This window comes from Lontra canadensis, unplaced genomic scaffold (assembly GCF_010015895.1).
Source record: "Lontra canadensis isolate GAN:19392208 unplaced genomic scaffold, GSC_riverotter_1.0 scaffold163, whole genome shotgun sequence".
NCBI lineage: Eukaryota > Metazoa > Chordata > Mammalia > Carnivora > Mustelidae > Lontra > Lontra canadensis.
The window spans coordinates 71,894-91,192 of NW_022631157.1; the positions used below are offsets into that span (position 1 = coordinate 71,894).

At 45.8% G+C, this 19,299-nt stretch overlaps 1 protein-coding gene across 7 annotated transcripts in view; it reads left to right on the plus strand.

Moving 5' to 3' along the window:
• Nucleotides 1-19,299, plus strand: part of PHF12 (PHD finger protein 12) — a 41,992-nt gene that overhangs the window by 14,856 nt on the left and 7,837 nt on the right. For 5 of the 7 annotated variants that reach the window (XM_032845405.1, XM_032845406.1, XM_032845407.1 and 2 more), the window contains exons 3-7: nucleotides 7,789-7,861; nucleotides 10,497-10,890; nucleotides 12,415-12,535; nucleotides 13,766-13,898; nucleotides 15,778-15,942. In XM_032845405.1, coding sequence (XP_032701296.1) covers nucleotides 7,789-7,861; nucleotides 10,497-10,890; nucleotides 12,415-12,535; nucleotides 13,766-13,898; nucleotides 15,778-15,942 — 886 coding nt within the window. Of the gene's footprint in view, nucleotides 1-2,001; nucleotides 2,008-7,051; nucleotides 7,255-7,788; nucleotides 7,862-10,496; nucleotides 10,891-12,414; nucleotides 12,536-13,765; nucleotides 13,899-15,777; nucleotides 15,943-19,299 lie in introns of those variants that run through there. The other 2 variants (XM_032845403.1, XM_032845404.1) reach the window with 2 other exon arrangements.

Here is a 19,299-nt window from a genome sequence, read left to right on the forward strand (position 1 = left end):
GTATTAATAGGTGAAGGAGATGAGTGAGGTGAGACTCAGATCCGCCACTCTGGTGTATGACTTGAAATAGATCCTCTTAATTAGAGAGCCAAGAACCATGACAACTAACACCTTCCACCGGCAGTGGTGGGCTGCAGCCTCATTAGTGAATGAAAGAGGCATTCTAAATTAAAACCGGACTCCATCCTTTGGCTGTGAGTTGGGATCATCTGGCTCTGGGCTTTGAATCTTTGACACGGAGGGGGCTATCAGCGCAGGCATTACAGTGAGCTGGGTGTGTGTGTGTGTGTGTGTGTGTGTGTGTGTGTGTGTGTGTGGTTTTCTCTTCCATAACCAGAAATATACCATCCTAGGCAGCGTCATCAGCTATAGAGTCAGGTCATTTGGATTTGTTTGTGGGAGTCTGGATGCTGGAGTCCTACCGCAGAGGTTGGCTTTAGGAGTTTCAGTTTTGAAAAATAAATGCCGGGGCACCTGGGTGGCTGAGTCAGTTAAGTCAGTCCCCATTCTCCCAAAGAGAATTAAAAAGAAAAAAATCATTGGGATGCCTGGCTGGCTCAGTCAAAACAACATGCGACTCTTGAACTCAGGATTGTGAGTTCCAGCCCCATGTTGGGTATAGAGATTACTTAAAAAATAAAATCTCCGAGAGCACTTGGGTGGCTCAGTCATTTAAGTGACCCACTCTTGATTTCGGCTCAGGTCGTGATCTCAGGGTCGTGAGATGAACCCCACATCAAGCTCCGCGCTCAGCACAGAGTCTGCCTGAGATTCTGTCTCTCCCTCCGACTCCCCACTCCTGCACATACACTCTCCCTCTCTCTCTAAAATAAATAAATCTTTCTTAGAAAAATTAATGCTCTGACCAGCTTTCTAATTGGTTTGTGTATAGGTGTTACTGTCATCGGTTTATAGGCCTCACAGAGAGCCACACCAGGCTTTGAGATGCATATATTTCAGTTGTACAGTCTTTGAGGAATTAGAGCTCTATTGTTACGAACTGTTTTATAGCTGACAGGATGTCTTTGAGATCAGGTGGTGGTCAAGCAGCAAGTGAGAAAGCTGTGAATAGCCACTTTCTGGCCAGGAATCGCAGGCCAGGGCTTTTTTTTTTTTTTTTTTTTTTTTTTTTTAAAGATTTTATTTATTTATTTGACAGAGATCATAAGGAGGCAGAAAGGCAGGCAGAGAGAGAGAGAGGGGGGAAGCAGGCTCCCCACTGAGCAGAGAGTCCGATGCGGGGCTCGTTCCCAGGACCCCGAGATCATGACCTGAGCCGAAGGCAGAGGCCTAACTCACTGAGCACCCCCAGGCGCCCCAGGCCGGGGCTCTTTAACAAATGATCTGAGAGGAAACATTTATAGCAGAGAAGGCAGATGGATATCTGCAGAAGCTCTGCCCTCGCAGGGTACTCTCTAAAGAGCTACATTTTCTGGGGCGCCTGAGTGGCTCGGTGGGTTGACCGTCTGCCTTGGCTCAGGTCATGATCCCAGAGTCCTGGAATCAAGCCCCACGTCAGGCTCTCTACTCAGAGAGCCTGCTTTCCCTCTCTCTCTCTGCCTGCCTCTCTGCATACTTGTGATCTCTGTCAAATAAATAAATAAAAATTAAAAAAAAAAAAAGCTACATTTTCCAAGACAAGCCAGCTCACAGACTTTCCAGTACTCACCTTCCTTTCTAGGACTTGGACCGTTCTCAGAAGGAATGCTAAAGTCTTATGTACTTTTGGGTTCTAGATGGACAGCTGAGTCTTCTATAGGTCTTTAGGGTAGGTTCAGTTCGTAGTTGATTGTATGTGATCCTGTTGTTAGCTGTCCTTTTCATGTTGTTCTAGGCTATGATCCCTGAGAACAAAGACTTTGAAATCTCACCACTTAGCACATTGCCTAGTGTGAAATAATTAATTGTTCATTAAATGCTTGAATGACTTTGATCCTCTCTCCCCAGAGGCTGTTTCTTGGTGGGATAGATCATAACTTGTTTGCTTTGTGTCTTTCCTCCAGTGTGGTGCCTCTGGCGTGGCACTGGTTAGTTAGTAAGCAGTGGGAACGCAATAAATATTGACTGATGGAGAAGGAAGTGCTCAACCTTGAGATTGAGGATGATACCTTGATGGATAGTCCACTGTGTCCCCCAGAAATAAGAGAACTACCAAAGTATTTTTTGTTTTTTTTGTTTGTTTGTTTTTTGTTTTTTTTTACAAACAGCTAGGACTCAAGATTTGAAAGAGCCAGGAAACTGATTTGGGTTCTAATTCTGCAACTTCACTGGTTCTGTAGCTTTAGATAAGTCCCGTTCATCACCTGCATGATGGGACTAAGAATTCTCACAGTGTGCTGGTGAAGATCAAATAAGACCATCTGTGAAAACACTTGTGAACTGTAGTACACTATGTAGATGGAAGATGAGATAATCGCTCTGCTATTTCTAGGCTTTAGTGATTAGGAAGCATATTGATGTCTTTACAAGCAGCACTGGTTCATTATAGCATCCTCATGGTTTTCACTGCTGAGCAGCGGAAACTCTGATAGAGCATTTCCAACATTACCTGACTTCTTAACTTTTAATGATTTCCTTTTATAGAGAATGGCCCTTAGCACCTTGTCTTCACTGATATATAAGGATAAGAGGATGCTGACACAAAGCCTTGTTTTTCTTGACAAACATATCATGGTTTAAAGACTGGCATATGTATAATTGTTTCAGGGTTGCACACGAAACTTAAGAGAATATCATTCTTATGGGGGAAAGAGCTCTGAGATGGGGAAAGTCTTCAGGATGTGGATGAGGGTCCTGAGGTTACAGAATCTCCTTTCTCCCTAGAATCCTTTCCTTATTGGCAGTATTTCTGATACAGAGCAAAACTAGTCTTTTGCAAAGCAGCCTCTTTCCAAACTAGTTCCTGAGCTTATTACTCCAACAACAGTCTTTCTTTCCTGGATCCATTTCATGAATCCTTTTGCTCTAGATATTTGAGTTGAAAAACTGCCTGCTTGGGGCGCCTGAGTGGCTCAGATGGTTAATCGTCTGCCTTCGGCTCAGGTCATGATCCCAGGACCGTGTCCAGCTCCCTGCTCAGAAGGAAGCCTGCTTCTCCCTCTCCCATTCCCCCTGCTTATGTTCCCTCTCTCACTGTCATATAAATTGGGAAAAAAAGGGGGAAAAAACTGCCTACTAAATATCTTGAAAGGAATTGCTAGGGGCAAAGAGGAAACACCGAGAAAACTTTATGATGGGCAGTTTCTGTATTCCTGCTGTACCTGCGCTAAGCATTGTCTAGAAACCCAGAAACCCCGTCCATCCTATCTTAGTTACTGCCTTCTCAAAACACTGCATTTTCATGTTTATTTCAAGATGTATATTCTTTCTCTGAGAAAGCAGCAAAATCTCAATAAGGCCTCACTCTTTTAAATGTTCTGTGTTCATCCTGGAGACAGTACTCTGACTTTCTTGTGCTATTCCCTAAACTCACAGCCCTCGGGCGCCCAGGTGGCTCAGTGGGTTAAGCCTCTGCCTTTGGCTCAGGTCATGATCCCAGGGTCCTGGGGTGGAGCCCTGAATCGAGCTCTCTGCTCAGTGGGGAGCCTGCTTCCTCCCTCTCTCTCTGCCTGCCTCTCTGCCTGCTTGTGATCTCTGTCTGTCAAAGAAATAAATAAAATCTTAAAAAACAAAAACAAACTCACAGCCCTCATCACGCACTTTAGGGCAGACAAGAAGAGCCTGTGGCCGTGATCTAGAATTCTGAGAAATGAGTTCTTAAACTTGGTTTCCCTAAAAGTGATCCTTTAGAAACCAACCAGGAGCTACTTTTAAAAAACCTCTTTAAGGGGCACCTGGGTGGCTCAGTGGGTTAAGCCTCTGCCTTCGGCTTGGGTCATGATCTCAGGGTCCTGGGATCAAGCCCCGCGTCAGGCTCTCTGCTGAGTGGGGACCCTGCCTCCCCCTCTCTCTGTGCCTGCCTCTCTGCCTACTTGTGATTTCTGTCTGTCAAATAAATAAATAAAATCTTTAAAAAAAAAAAAACTTTTAAAATTTTTAAACATTTGACCCACGTGTTTAGAAAAAGAAATGAGAAATCAAATTGTTTAAAGAAGATATAAATGAGTCAGGTGGGGTGGTTCTGTGTGAGGCTCAGGTTTGGAAGTGTGGACTTTGACTCTGATGTCTTACTGTTTTGTGACTTAGAAAACAAATGATTTCATATGTGATTTAACCACCAAATCAAGGGTCAGCCCAACTGCATTGCCTTGCCTCATGACCTTGGAGGGTTACATTCACTTCCTAGAAGCCCATTCTTTTCGTGTCCCTCAGTTCTTTCAAGCTTTATTGAGTACCTAGTATGTGCCAGGCATTTTGCAGAGTGTGGAGGTACAAAGATAAATAAGCCATAAAAAAAGGGATTTGGGTACAGTGTGGCACAGAAGTGTTATAGGGAATCAGGGGTTGCCAGAGAAGGCTTCCCGGAGGCACTACCTGACTTGAGCCTCAAAACATAAAGAGTCCACCGGGTGAATACATGAGGGAAGGCCCAGCTTTTGCGATTATAGGGAGCAGCTCCAGAATGAATAGACATGCAGTGTGGAGGAAGGGTATGGACTGTGTGGGGAGCCTCCGGGTTAATGAAGCTGGAGAAAGATGGAGAATTCTGGCCACAGGAGTCTTAACCTACAATACTGATACTGATAAAGCTTAAACTTTATCCTGTAATAAAGGATACGGTAGGGTAGGGGTGACACTGAAGAGCTTTTTAATTAGGAGGGTGATATGGTCAGAATTGTGTTTTAATAACTAATTCTGCCAGCAGGGGTTGGGGCTAGATTGAGGGAAGTGTGAAGGGTGGCCAGGAGGCCATTTACATCTTGGTAAAAGATGGAAGCTCAAATCACCTTGCCTTGCCCTTCTCTGCTTTACATTGTTTGGTGGAGAGTGTCTTGGTACAAAGCCAAGCGGGCAGATGAAAAGAAAGGATGAAAAACCGAATCAGAAGTGACAGCCTTTTCAGGGTTAATTTTAATATGACAGCTGCTGAAGCATAGCAGAGTCTGTAGGCCTTTGCAGATTACATGCAGGCATCTCATTAGTTTGGATGGGGCCTATGCAAAAATCCATTGGAGAGAAGTGGGGAAGACTTTACAGGTGACATTCATCTGTGGTCCTCTGGGATTTGAAGACCTGTCACAGTAGGCCAGTGTGCTCCCGTTTTCTGCATCCTAGTAAGGATCTCCTGAGATTCCACCAAGGAAAAAGGGAGAAAAGGAAGCAAGGACCTGTGAAGGCCTGGTGGAATACCCAGGGCTGCAGGGAAGCATGGCAAAGCAGGAGAGAGAAACGTTTGCCAAACCAAGTGTTCTCCTAGCTAGAAACAGACCAATGTAATATTAAGCCCTGGGACTTCAGGAAGAGTCCTTATGTTATTCAGCCCTCAATTTTTTTTTTTTTAGTATTTCTTTTTTTTTTTTTCTTTTTTTAAGATTTTATTTATTTATTAGAGAGAGAGAGAAAACATGAGTGGGGGCAGGGGCAGAGGGAAAGGGAGAGAATCTCAAGCTGACTTCCTGCTAAAGCAGAGCCTGACTCAGGCCCCGGAATCCCAGGGCCCCAGGATCATGACCTGAGTTGGAGGCAGATATGTCATCGACTGAGCCACCCAGGTGCCCCTTTCTCATCCTTTTTTGATGAAAAACTTCCTCCTTCCCACTCCAAATAGGTGACTCCCAGGAACCAAATACAAGATTTTCTTAAGCATAAATGTAGCCTCGTTCTGTAGAAGAGAATTTTTGATTCTGCATGCCTGAACTGAGGTCTCAATTTGCTTTTTCTTTTTTTTTTTTTTTTAAGATTTTATTTATTTATTTGTCAAAGAGAGACAGAGCACAAGCAGGGGGAAGGGCAGGCAGAGGGAGAAGCAGGCTCCCCACCGAGCAAGGAACCCCATGCGGAATTCAGTCTCAGGATGCTGGGAACATGACCTGAGCGGAAGGCAGACATCCAACTGACTGGGAGTTCCTCAGAATTTGCATTTCTCATAAGCTCCCAGATGATACTGATGTTTCCTTCTGATCTAGGTACCACACTTTGAGAACCACTACTGTATAGACATTAGAAATGTGACCCTCCCAAGGATTTAATAAAGTCTCATTATATGGTTCTTGGTGTTACCTTAATGGAAATCAGTGGAGGATCAGTAAGGCCTGCCCTACACAGCTCTAATTCTGACTCAGTATTGACTTGAGTGACTACTCTCTGTACAACCTCTGTATTATAATATAAACCTACAGAGAGGGAAGAGATCCAGTCTTTGTGTTGGGCCCTCTAATGAAAGAAATAAGAGGGGCATCTGGCCAGCTCAGTTGGTAGATCATGCGACTCTTGATCTCAGGGTTGTGACTTCAAGCCCAGCATTGGGCGTAGAGCTTACAATGAATGAATGAGTGATAGTTCAAGCCCCACATTGGGCATAGAGCTTACAATAAGTAATAAATAAGAAAAGAGAGAACTAAGGTTCCTATCTGGCTCAGTCAGAAGAGCATACGACTCTTGATTTTGGAGTCGTGAGTTTGAGCCCCATGTTGGGTGTAGAGATTATTTGAAAAGAAAAGAAAAAACCTGTCACATAAGGGAAAACATGAGAAATACAAAGAAAAAGGGGTGGGGGGAGAAAGTACGAAAAGAGAACTAACCGTGTAGCCCAGAGGTCCAGGATGTCTGAGTAACCCAGGAAGAGCGTATGGAGGAGCTGTACTCGGTTTTCTGTTGCTGTGTAACAAGCTATCCAACACTCAATGGCTTGAAACAGATGCTAGTTATTATCTCTCATAAGTCGGCAGGTTAACTGAGCTCAGCTGGGTGGTTTTTCTGCTCAGTGTGCTGTTGTCTGGGACCACAGTCCTTTAGAGGCTTGTCTAAGCTGGCATGGTCCAAGAGGACTTAGTCACACAGCAGTAGTTCATGCTGGCTTTTGGCTTGGCATCCAGAGGAAGCTGTTAATTGGAGTGCCTTAAGTCTCCACAGTGTGGCCTCTCAGCATGACAACAGGGCTCTGAGATGGAACATTCCAAACATGTAAAAATGGAATCTGCAGGTCTCCTAACACCCAGCCTCGGAAGTTACAACATGGTTACCTCCGGGGCATTCTATTAGTCAAAACAAGTCACAAGACAAGCCTCATTCAAGAGGAAGGAAATGGCCTACCTCTGGATAGTAGGAGTAGCAAAGAATTTGCAGCCATCTTTAATCTACCATAGGCTGATTGAGGCAAGTTTTACAGGATTAATAGGGGTTTAACAGGCACAGCTTTCTAGGAGAAAAAGTAGTGTAGAGAAAGAGATATCTGCAAGTCTTCGGTTTGACGGGGGCAGGGGGTACATGAAAGGGTCCTGGGAAAGAGTGATGGGTCTGTGCTACACAGGGCTCGGAACAGCAGGTGGAAGAGCTTAGCCTTACACTGACAGACTTTGAGGAGTGTGGACGACCTAGCAATGATTTTATCAGCATGATAGTTTGGGAAATGATTCTTAAGGCTCCAAACTAGCTCTTTGTGTCTTTCCCTGTAAGCCCAGTGTTCATAGCTATGGATTTCTTCTCTTTCTGAGATGTGGGAGGGGGTCCTCACTCTTGAGGTTATTACAGATAATGCCAGGTAACCATTTTGAAGTAAGAGAGCACCCTAGCAGTGCTTGTAGGACTGGCCAGAATAGGGGACTTGCGGCTTTGTGCCAGACCCAGCCAGGCTTTTTCCTGCTGCATCCAAGGTTAGTACTTAGTCTTGCCATTGTCTTTTCCCTACAGTAACCCTCCACTGAGTGAAGAGATGTTGCCTCCTGGGGAGTGGATGTGTCACCGGTGCACTGTTCGCCGAAAGGTAATAATGCCGCTTCCTGCAGGCTTTGCTCAGAATGCCAGATCTAGAGCACTGATATTCTAGAGCTAAGACGGCCTGGCCCTGAAGGCATTTTCGTCCCTTCTTCTTGTCTTTTCCAGCCCTGGAATCACCCTCACTCTCCCCATGGTGACTCTTTGGAATCCAGTAGGGCCTAAAATCCAAACATGAGCTGCTGAAATGGGCAGAAGAGGTGTGTTAATTTACTGAGCCCTGTTCATTCACTAGTGACAGGAGTAGGCTGATAAGTGGCTTGAATGTGGCAGCTATATCCATGACTGAAAGTGGCTAAAGAAAAAAGGGCTGCTTTTCTGGCTTGGTGGAAAAAGGATTTCCCTCACCCCAAGGCAGATAAGTCACTGATATCCAGAGGCTTGGCTGGATGTATGAGGGACCGAAGACTTTGAACCCATCTGTACCCCAGGTTGCCTAATCCCTCTTTAGCTCCCCTTCCCTTGTCTTTGATAATTCAGCACTGGCTTGGAGAACATCATTTTCTATGTTGAGACCTTTTATGGCTTGCAAAAGCTAAATTCCTCTTTCTCAAAAAAGGAAGTAGGTGTGTTTCCATCCAGATTATGAGAGAACCAATCCTCAAATTATAGACTGTGGATTAGAATCTGTCTATGAATCGTAAACTGTCTCCTTCCCTCCCCTCACACTAATTACACAGCAAGCAACTTGCCTTCGTTGTGACATCATCTCTGTTTTCCCAGCCCCTGAACATGATGTCACAATGAATGATGATTTCCTTGGTTGCAGAAACAGGATGAGATGATTCAGAGATTGTGGTTTATGTGTGTAACAGTTTTCGGCCTTTAGGAAGGTAAACAGACAGGCAGACTTTTATTTTTCAACATGTGCACAAGGATTCTTATTAAAAGGCAAGGCAAGGCCCAGTCAACCACTTAGCCCCAGCTGTAGTTTGATTATCTCCTAGGTTCACAAACCAGGCTGTCCTCTAGCCTGTCCACCTCACAAGGTCTCTTCTTGTGTGTCCTTGGTTAGGTTAGAGCAGGGCCCGTTAGTAGCACCTGCCAGCCAGGAGGCCTTTCAGAAACCTGCCACTGAAGAAGCTGGATGTGAAAGGGTTGGGAACAGCTCGGGGAGAAGTGAAGCCAGGAAAAGAGGGTGGAAAAGAGGAATTAACATTAGTTTGGTGCCCATCATGCGCCGGGTATTTTGCATATGTTGTCTCATTTAATCCATACAGCCATCTGTGGATACTGGGAGTAGTACCTCCATTTTAAAGAGGAAGAAACTGAGGCTCACTAATGTAGAATAACTTTCCCAAGTTAGAAGAAAAGAATTAACAGAGCCAAGATTTGACCCAAATTGCTTCACTCCAAGCTCTGTTACCTCTTCATCAGTTTTCTAGAAGCAGAGCTGCTTGGTGGGGATTCTAGTAGCCTTTTTCTAACATAGTGTGCTTTCCCCGAAATGCCGCTCTGACGTGCTTTCAGATGGCGCTCTTTGCCCATTGTCAAGTCTGCCTTTGCCAGCACCACTATCTCTGTCCGCCTTTGACCTCCTGTAGTTATGCTGAAGTAGACTGAAATGATACATCCTTTGGCCCTCAGCAACCTCTGATGTTCAGGTCCTGTTCACTAGTGAAGGCTGGATCTTCCCCTGACTCAGAGCCTTCATCCTTCTCATATATGGGACCCTCTTTCTCCACCGTATCTCTGAAAAGTGGAGAAGAAAGGTTTTATTAGTCTTACTTTCCAGACAGAGAAATTCCTGCACACCAACCTGAGTCATCTAGGGTCATAAGGAATCCTTGGCAGTACTGGGACAGATCCCAGGTCTCCTGACTGGAGACCAGTGTTAAACCTTCATTTGACCACTCTTTTGAGTCCTAGAGGAAAATATAATACCAGCCATCCAGTCCTACTGAACAAACATGGTCTTTTTCCATTTCCCCATCGTCCCATTTGAAGAAATGTCCCTTTCAGAGTCCCTTTCAGAGTTTTAGTTAAACTTGAAACATTGAAAGCCACTGGTCTCAGACACTGTGGTGGCTACCTTCCACACACCAGCCGTCCACTTTGTAGTGTAGTTACTTTACATGTTAGCACCCAGCCTCCCTGGACAGGGAGCTATGCTTGCCTATTTTACCTCTTACCTTTGTATTTGCAGACTTTATTTGGAGCAAAATTCTTAAAACCATTCAGAAGGTCAGGATGCTTCAAGGCAAACTACAGTGATGTTGAATCCCTTTACGTTTTTCTCACTGTTCTCACTTAGCCTCACTCTGTTTATTCTCACTGTGGTAACTTTTTGTCCCTTTGCCTCTGTGCTTTGTATAGAGATCGTGTGGATCATATGATGACTTAGAGTAAAGGATGTATGAGAAGCGTGTATAATTGTTTCTAACTTTCTCTGCTGTTTGGTGATTCTCTGCCACTGTAGTTTGTCAGTTTAGTGTAGTTCAGGTGTAGTTTTGTCAACTTGAACAGACAGGTGAGAGACCAATGTTCCGAGTCTCCAGGCAGATGAGTCTGACAGGTTAGAAAATTTCATAATTTTGGCTAGTGATCTAGCAAGGACTTGGTAGTATCCATTTCTTTCTCTTTGTGGTACTTGATGTGATGGGCCTGCCTGTTCATTTGCACAGAAACGAGAGCAGAAAAAGGAGCTGGGCCACGTCAATGGACTGGTGGACAAATCTGGCAAACGGACTACATCCCCCAGCAGTGATACTGACTTGTTGGACAGATCAGCCAGCAAAACTGAGCTCAAGGCCATTGCCCATGCCCGGATCCTGGAAAGGAGAGCCAGCCGGCCTGGCACGCCCACATCCAATGCCAGCACAGAGACCCCCACTTCTGAGCAGAATGACGTCGACGAGGACATCATTGACGTGGACGAGGAGCCAGTGGCAGCAGAGCCGGACTACGTGCAGCCCCAGCTAAGGCGGCCCTTTGAGCTGCTGATCGCTGCCGCCATGGAGCGGAACCCCACCCAGTTTCAGTTGCCCAATGAACTGACTTGTACCACCGCACTACCAGGTTAGCCAAACTCTTACGCCCCACCCCCACCTCACCCCAGCTTCCCCAAAGGGCTGCTGTCTGGCTGGAGGGCTGTGCTGCCTGTGGGGTCACTGTGTGCGGAGCCGCCCTCAGTTTCCTGTTCTTCATTCTTCCTGGACATCTTTGAAGGTTTTAGCTTTTACTCTGCTTATTCAGTTTTCTGTTTTCTGCCTTTCAATGTATCACCTTTTTTAAAAATACAGGTAATACGTTTTCATGGTTTGAAAGCGAAAAAATATACAAAGACTTTAAGTGAAAAATTTCCCTTCTGCCCCGTCTGCCATTTGCCTCGTTTCTACCTTCCTACCCCTCACAGATAACCACTGTTTGGTTCTTGTGTATTTCCTTCTAGAGTTTCTTTGTGCATATACAAGCAGTTATAGATAATATGCTCTATTTTCCCTCTAACTAGCTTACTTGGCATACTGCTCTACACCTTGCTTTTTTCACTTCACGATATCCTCTAGCAGTCTTTCCATATTAAATGTAGGCATTCCTCAGTTTTTCTTAATGGTTACATAATGACCTATTATATAGACATGCCATAATTTATTTAACTGATTTCCTGGTAATGGACATTCAGGTTGTTCCTAATCTTTTGTTGCTATAGATGGTGCTTCAACAAATAATTTTATAATTATATCATTGTGTACATGTGATTGTATCTGTAGGGTAAATTCCTAATGTTTGAATTGCTGGGTTATAACTATGCATTTATAGTTTGGTAAGGTGTTGCTAAATTACCCTCCATACTTTTTTTTTTTTTTTAATCAAGTCATGTCTTCTACTTGATACCACAAAGCTTCTAGATGTTCCTTTCTTTTTCCCAGAGAAAGTGAAATTGACAGTCTTAATCCTGGTCAGGGGCCTCCTGGGTTGCTCAGTTGGTTAACCGGCTACCTTCAGCTCAGGTCATGCATGATCCCAGGGTCCTGAGATCGAGTTCCACATCGGGCTCCTTGCTCAGCATGGAGCCTGCTTCTCTGTCTCCCTCTACCTGCTGCTCCCCCGCTTTCTCGCTCTCAGATGAATAAATAAAATTAAAAAGATTAAAAAAAAAAATCCTGGTCATCAGCAGGATGTATATGGAATCCAAGCTTTTCTGATTTCTGTTAAAAATGCAGTAAAATTACAGTCTTTTCCTCAGGCACCTCCATCAAACAGTCTTTGTTGACTGACTCGGGCCCTTATATTCCTTAGGTTACCAGTATCTAACAACCCAGGCTTCTGACCACTTCATATTTGCCAAACATAAATCTGTGTTTCTGCCCCAGAACAAATGACCTCTGACCATGGTTCTGATTTCTGTCTGTGTTCCTTTCCCTGCTTTCCTATTCTTTTTCTCATTTGAAGCCATCCCAAGGGGTCTCAGAGAGAGACCCATATCTAGGCCATGCCACATGCTTTTTCCTGAGATCTGATCTTTCACATACTGTTGTTTCTGTGTCCCAGACTAGGAACTCAACATCCAGGAAAGCTCAGCACCATCAATTTCTCTTCTAGGTTCTAGCAAGAGGAGAAGAAAGGAGGAAACCACAGGGAAAAACGTTAAAAAGACACAGCACGAGTTAGATCACAATGGTCTTGTTCCCCTACCAGTCAAAGTCTGCTTCACATGCAACAGGTATTTTTCTTCCATCCTAAGGACTCTTCTCCATAGTCAGCAAATGATATTTTTTCTCTCTCCTGTCTCCTCTTCCAAACCCTCTTTGTTAAATGTGGACAACCCGTATTCTGATGGTGTGACTACAGAGACTGGCTGCCCGACTGACCAGAGCCTTGACTGTCTTAACAAATTCCCTGAAGTACCTGAGACTATGTTTACAGAAACTTGGGTGAGAGGAGTTGGACTTAAACAGAAGCAGGAGATACTTAAACTAGCTAGGAGGAGCAGCTCTGGCCAGCAGAGACACAGGTCCCTGGAAAAGGCAGATAATTTTTTAAATCACCAAAGGTGAATTTAAAAGTAGTTCAAGTGTCCATGTAGCTAGGATGCATCAGACTGGATGACTTCCAAACGCCTCCAGGCTTCCCCATTTGTAGCTTTCCTGAGACACTGGTTTCCTTCAAATAGGATCTCCTCAGTGACAGGAACCTGCTGCTTCAATTACTGAAGCCGGACTTTGTGGCCTGGGTGTCTTAGAAGGGCAGGATAGCAGGAGAAAATAGCTATCAAAAAGAAATGTGCCAAAGGGAAAAAAAGAAATGTTCCACAACAAAAGCTGTAGGGAACTAGATAGTAGAGCAGCAGAACTCTGAGCCAGGCCCAGGCTGAGGCTCCCATGCATCTCAGACACCCGAGGAGAATCGTGGTTACAAGTCAGAGTTGGTATTTGCTGAAGCTCCTCCCTTGAACCATGCATACACAAATATGTTACAAAATCCTTCCCCAGCGCACCTATCTCTGCGTGTCATTTTTGCTGAGTGCTTCGTGCAGAAGAGACATCTTTTCTTGCTGTAGTGTAAGACTCTAGAAACGTGGCTAGAGATTTTTTTTTTAATGAGTAGTAGTTAACTTTCTTTTAAGGAGTAGAAAGATCAGAGCAGAGTTGGCCGTCTTCCCCTGTGGGTGCTGAGCATTCATCATTCCTGCTCTGACAGCCACTGTAGCTGTACTCCAAATAAACATTCCCTTCCCCACAAGACACATTCCTCTGAAAAGAGAGAATAATGGAGAGCCTGGTGGCAGCCCCGAACTTCATCCATCTTCCTGATCGTGAGTGGAACTGATCACTGGGGAGGAGGCTCTGGGAGAACATAGTGAGGGTTAAGGAGGAGAGGCTGTTCCACAGTGCAGAGTTGGTTTGAATTTTCCCATCTTGCCACAGAAATGGCCTACAACTCTTTTTTGTAGGAGCTGCCGTGTGGCCCCTCTCATCCAGTGTGACTATTGCCCCCTCCTGTTCCACATGGACTGCCTCGAGCCACCGCTCACTGCCATGCCCCTGGGCAGATGGATGTGTCCGAATCACATCGAACATGTGGTGGTAAGTGCAGCGTCGCCCCTTCAGTTCTCTTTGGGCACAGCTGGAACGTGTGGACTGATTCAGTAGAAAGCATATTAGGGTCAGGTTTGTACCAGAGTTCACCATAATCTCGCAGATACTGGGTTCTGTAGACCGTCCTCTTCAGGTCTGATTATTTTGAAATGCCTCAGCTGTGCATTTTGCCTTTCCCCACAATGCCTTGTTTTAGCTGTACAGGCAGACTTGGTTGTTTATGTATAATTTCTTCCACAGTGAATTAAGCAGCTGATGTTACAGCTCTAAAAGGGGAGTATGTTAGATCCAACTTATGGGAATAAATGCTCTTGTGGTAGTTGCTTCCATATTTTCCTGCCTCTTATTTTTAGAGGAAACAAACTAAGAAACTCTGAAACGTTTATTCCTCTATCCTAGGAATTATCACAGGCAGTCAACTCCCAGTAACTCGGGAGAGTTGAAGAATTGGCATGGGTCACAGCCAGTCAGCCAGTGACTAAACCCTAATGTGTCCTGGGCACCACATGAGTCTCTTTCCTGTCTCTAGTTTTTGACACCCACCTTGTCATGGTATATAATAGGTATTCGTCGAATGAATGAATGGTGTGAGGGTCCTTCTGTCTTCTCTCCCAGGAGTCTCGGGTGCAGTTTCAGATGCTTCCTGGGGCTCAAACAGAACTCTAGTTTGCTGTCTCCAAAAGAGGCTTAAGCTTAGTCCCTTTCCTGCTAGGCACTAAGAACAGTCATTTACAAGGTTGAATGGGTGAGGGCTTCCGAAGAGCAGCTCCCTCAGAAGAGCAGCCTTTCAGATTAAAAAGAGATTATCGCTTAAGACACTGTCTCTCAGATGGTAATAACCATGGAATGTCTTGTGACACTCAGCGTGACCGTGTGCTCCTCGCGTTGCACTGAGGGACCATAGTTAGAGACTTGTACGCGTGTTGCTTCGGCCTCTTCACTCGGCTGACGCTGCTGAGGGCTCAGCTAGGAGGACGTTTCTCTCTGAGCCGCAGTTATGAGTGTTTCATTTTGCCTCCTGCTGAACTGGAAAAAAAGCAACCATGAGTGGTATGCCCAAATACGAATCTTAAAGAGCAGCTTTCCAACAGATGAAAAATTAATTGGGTAATTTTTTTATTAGCCACTTAGGGGTTCTTCCTACTTGACTAATTAGGAAGCTGCGGTGCAGATCTTTTCTTTTGAGTTACAGTGTAGTGGACCAGACGTGGAAGCGGAAAGGTGGCTCAGGATTTATATGCCTTCTGTGTGCCGCTGCATCAGCTTTGTTCTTCCCTCCCTCTGGCCTCTGAGAGTGGTCCCGGTTTCCCACCTCCTGTAGAGCAGGACTGTGGGAGCCGAGTGGGCTTGCTGCTACTCCGTGCTATGTTGAAAGAGGACTAGGGCAGGGTGCATGGGCATTCTGGTGCTGATCCCTGCTGTCAGCCACGCTCCTGTATAGAAAACTCCTGCTTCCTGTGGGCAAGAGTGCCTTCTAGAAAGGGAGTCTGGGTCTGGAGGGCCAAGGCCTGCATCTCCACTGAAACCTGTGCTCTGTTAGGGTATGCTGGCAAAAGGTGGTGTGAGCTGTCAGAGGCTGAATTTGAAGGGCATTTCTTGGCTAATTTCCTATTTCCTGTCCCCCTCAAGCCTCTCTAGGGAATAGAACATACCAGCTTTCCCTGGCTAGACCAGGCAGAGTGGAGGGAGGACGTCTTACCCCTGTTCCCCTGGCCCTCTGACAAGAGTGTTGCTATAATACCAGCTCCTGATAGAAGAACCCTGTGTGGCCAACGGCTTCTATTTTTCAAAACCTAGAGAACAGAGGTCATTGGGAAGGGGATGCCTTTTGAGGTTCATTGCAAGAGTGTGTCTGCTTTGTCCCTAGCTGAACCAGAAGAATATGACGTTGAGCAATCGGTGCCAGGTGTTTGACCGTTTCCAGGACACCATTTCACAGCACGTGGTCAAAGTGGACTTCCTGAACCGAATCCATAAGAAGCACCCTCCTAACCGCCGTGTGCTCCAGTCAGTCAAAAGAAGAAGCTTGAAGGTGAGTCCCAGCCTGGTGCAGGCAGGATAGTGGGCTCTGATTGTTTTCAGGGAACAGACAGGATCATGGGCCTGAATTTATAGATAGGGAGACTGAAGCCCCAACGTTTGTCTCTGGTGTCTCAACAAGTGGTGAATGTGACCATACGTTTTCATGTTTGAGGATGGAGGTCAGGACTACCAAGGCCAAGCCCCAAATTCTACGAGTCTCCAGTTCTGAGGATCAGTGCTCTTTAGCCCCTTCTGCCAAACAGATGTGCTCTACCTCTGCTACCCTCACCGGGCACTCATGCTCTCTGTTCCTGGGAGATGACCCCTGTCCCAGAGCTGCCTAGTGGGGTGAAGGCGGTGGTGATGAAGCAGAGGACCACCTGTCCCGGCTGAGGAGCTTAAGAGGAGAATGACTAAAGGAGAGTTAAAACAGTTTTTCCAGGCTGCTGGTAATATATCATGAATACCCCAAATTGTGGCCTTGGCTGTAATATTACCTAACATTCATATGCACTTGACAGTTGCAAAAGTGTGTCCACAGGGGCGCCTGGGTGGCTCAGATGGTTAAGCATCTGCCTTCAACCTGGGTCACGATCCCAGAGGCCTGGGATTGAGCCCCCCATCAGGTTTCCTGCTCAGTGGAGAGCCTCCTTCTTCCTCTCCCTCTGTCTTTCCCTCCACTTGTGCTCTCTGGCTCTCTCTTCTCTGTCAGATAAATAAAATCTTTTAAAAAATAAAGTGTGGGGGCACCTGGGTGGCTCAGTCATTAAGCATCTGCCTTCGGCTCAGGTAGTAGCCCCAGGGTCCTGGGATTGAGCCCCACATCAGGCTCCCTGCTGAGCAGGAGGCCTGCTTCTCCCTCTCCCACTCCCCCTGCTTGTGTTCCCTCTCTCGCTGTCTCTCTCTCTCTCTCAAATTTAAAAAAAAAAACTTAAAAAATAAAATAAAATGTGTCTACAGAGATCAACAGGAAAAAAAATCCCTTTGTTGAAAAGCATTTGGGGGTGTTGAGGCTGTTTTCATAAACCAGTCAGTTCCCTCATTTAACCTGGAGAGCCCAGCACTGTATACACAAACATAGGCGTGAATTTTATCTTCTGAGAAATCCCACAGACGGTGCTCCGTGCCAGTGGCGACCAGCAGTTCTCAAATATGGCCACTTGGTGGCACCCTCGCTTTAACGCACTCACACCACTCCCGTCACTTGGCAATGGATGTCAGCACCAGCAAGATGCTAACTGTTGGAAATTGTATGACAATCTCTTAACTGTGTAAATATTTACACTTCAGTGCAAACACCAGTTTCCAAAATTAAATGAAGGTATTTTCAGTTGGGGGTATTATAGAGTTGGCATGCCTCATACCTTAGTGAAACAGATTTAAAAGAGATCTGAACTGTAGATCAGGAAGAGAACATGATGACTAAAATGAACAGGTCAAGAAGCCTTGATAAAACCCTGCTGTTTGTGGCGCCTGGGAGGCTCAGTGGGTTAAAGCCTCTGCCTTTGGCTCAGGTCATGGTCCCAGGGTCCTGGGATCGAGCCCCGCATTGGGCTCTCTGCTCCACAGGGAGTCTGCTTCCTCCCCTCTCTCTCTGCCTGCCTCTCTGCCTGCTTGTGATCTTTGCCTGTCAAATAAATAAATAGAATCTTAAAAAAAAAAAAAAAAGAATTGGACACTTAGGGGCACCTGGGTGGCTCATTTGGTTAAGCCACTGTCTTTGGCTCAGGTCAATGATCCCGGAGTCCCAGATCGAGTCCAGCATCAGGCTCCCAGCTCCACGGGAGTCTGCTTCTCCTTCTGACCTTGCCGCGCACGCTCTCTCTCTCTCAAATAAATAAATAAAATCTGTTATTAAAAAAAAAAAAGAATCGGACACTTAACCGATTGAGCCACCCAGGCATCCCCTCCCCTTCTATAAAGGGTTCCCTGTTCTTGAGGAAAATCCAAGGCCATGAATTTTCTGGGAAGCATTTTGTACTTAGTCCGGGAGCGGATTGAGGACTGTGGCCAAGAACTGCTCAGCTCTGTCCTGGAACATCTCTATCATTGACCGAGCAGTGTGGCAAAATCAGCTTAAGAACTTTGTAGTTTTGCCGGGTATTCATCTTCCTGCTACGCCTTCACTCTTCACCAGGGGGCAACCTTAGATTTGCATACCATTCTATTCCTCCGCCTCCCATTCCTGGATGACCTCAGACAAGCCTCTGGCACCGGCCATCAATATTAATGGTACTGACTCTTGATTCCACTTGCCTTGCCTTTCTCCTCATATCCAGATTCATGTCTGCTCACCCATCCCACAGGCATTTCGGTCTGAACTTGCCCAAGACCAAAAGTCTTCTGCCTCCAAATCTGCTCTTCCTCTTGTATTTCTTGTTTCTACAGTAAATAACCACAGTCTCCACCCAGCCCCTCAAACCAAAATGCTGGAAACCATTTTCAGCTCTTCTCCCCTTATCCTCCTTAAGGACTCGGTCACCAAATCTGTCCTCCAAATGTTTTCCAAATCTACCAAGTGCTTCCACATCTCTGTGCCATGTATGCTGCTCCGCTGCCCTCAGTTCCCCTTCCTCTGCCTGGAAGTTCTCAACTTAACAAGGCTCAGATCAAATACTGCCTTCCTGTAAAATCTTTCCTAATCCCAAATTCCTGTGCCCTCCCGACCCAGACAGAAATGAGCACTCTTCCTTTATGTTTTTTATAGTTCCTTAGCCATGCTTCTATCCTAGGACTCATTATGCTGTGTTGTAATGTTTCTGTGTTTATCTCCCCAACTAGACTGTGCGCTCCTTGAGAGCAGAGCTTAAGTTTTATTCGTCCCTGGATCTCTAGGACTTGGGACAGTACCCAGACTCAGGAGGTGCCCAATAAATACTGGTCGGATGTATGAATGACTCTTTGCTTGTGGTGTGGCTCTTTCATTCTTATGTGGTATGATTCAGAATGTGTCTTCTGTCTTTGTACAACAAAGAGGTCTTCAGCTGTTTGATTAGTCTTGAATGAATGGCTGAAGAAAACTGACCTTGACTGAGTGCTTGTCACAGGCCAGGCCTCATGCTGAGCATTTCCACTGTGAATGTGACCTCCTTTAACTTTTTACCTGTCAGATACTGCTCACTCCCCTCCCAAACTTGATGCCGAGCAGTGGGAGCCTAGAGTACTGCTGTGAGTCTGTGTCCAGAATCAGTCTTACACTTCTTAGGCCAAAGCAGTGGTTTCTGCCCTCTGCAGGCCTTACACCTTGCTGAAGAAGTTGGGGTGGGGTGGCGGCATGTGCCTGCTGTCTCCATTTCTGTGCCTTTTCGGGCTGACCCATGTGTGTCTGAGGCACAGAGCAGTTGCAGCCCACGGAGCCTCCTTGTCC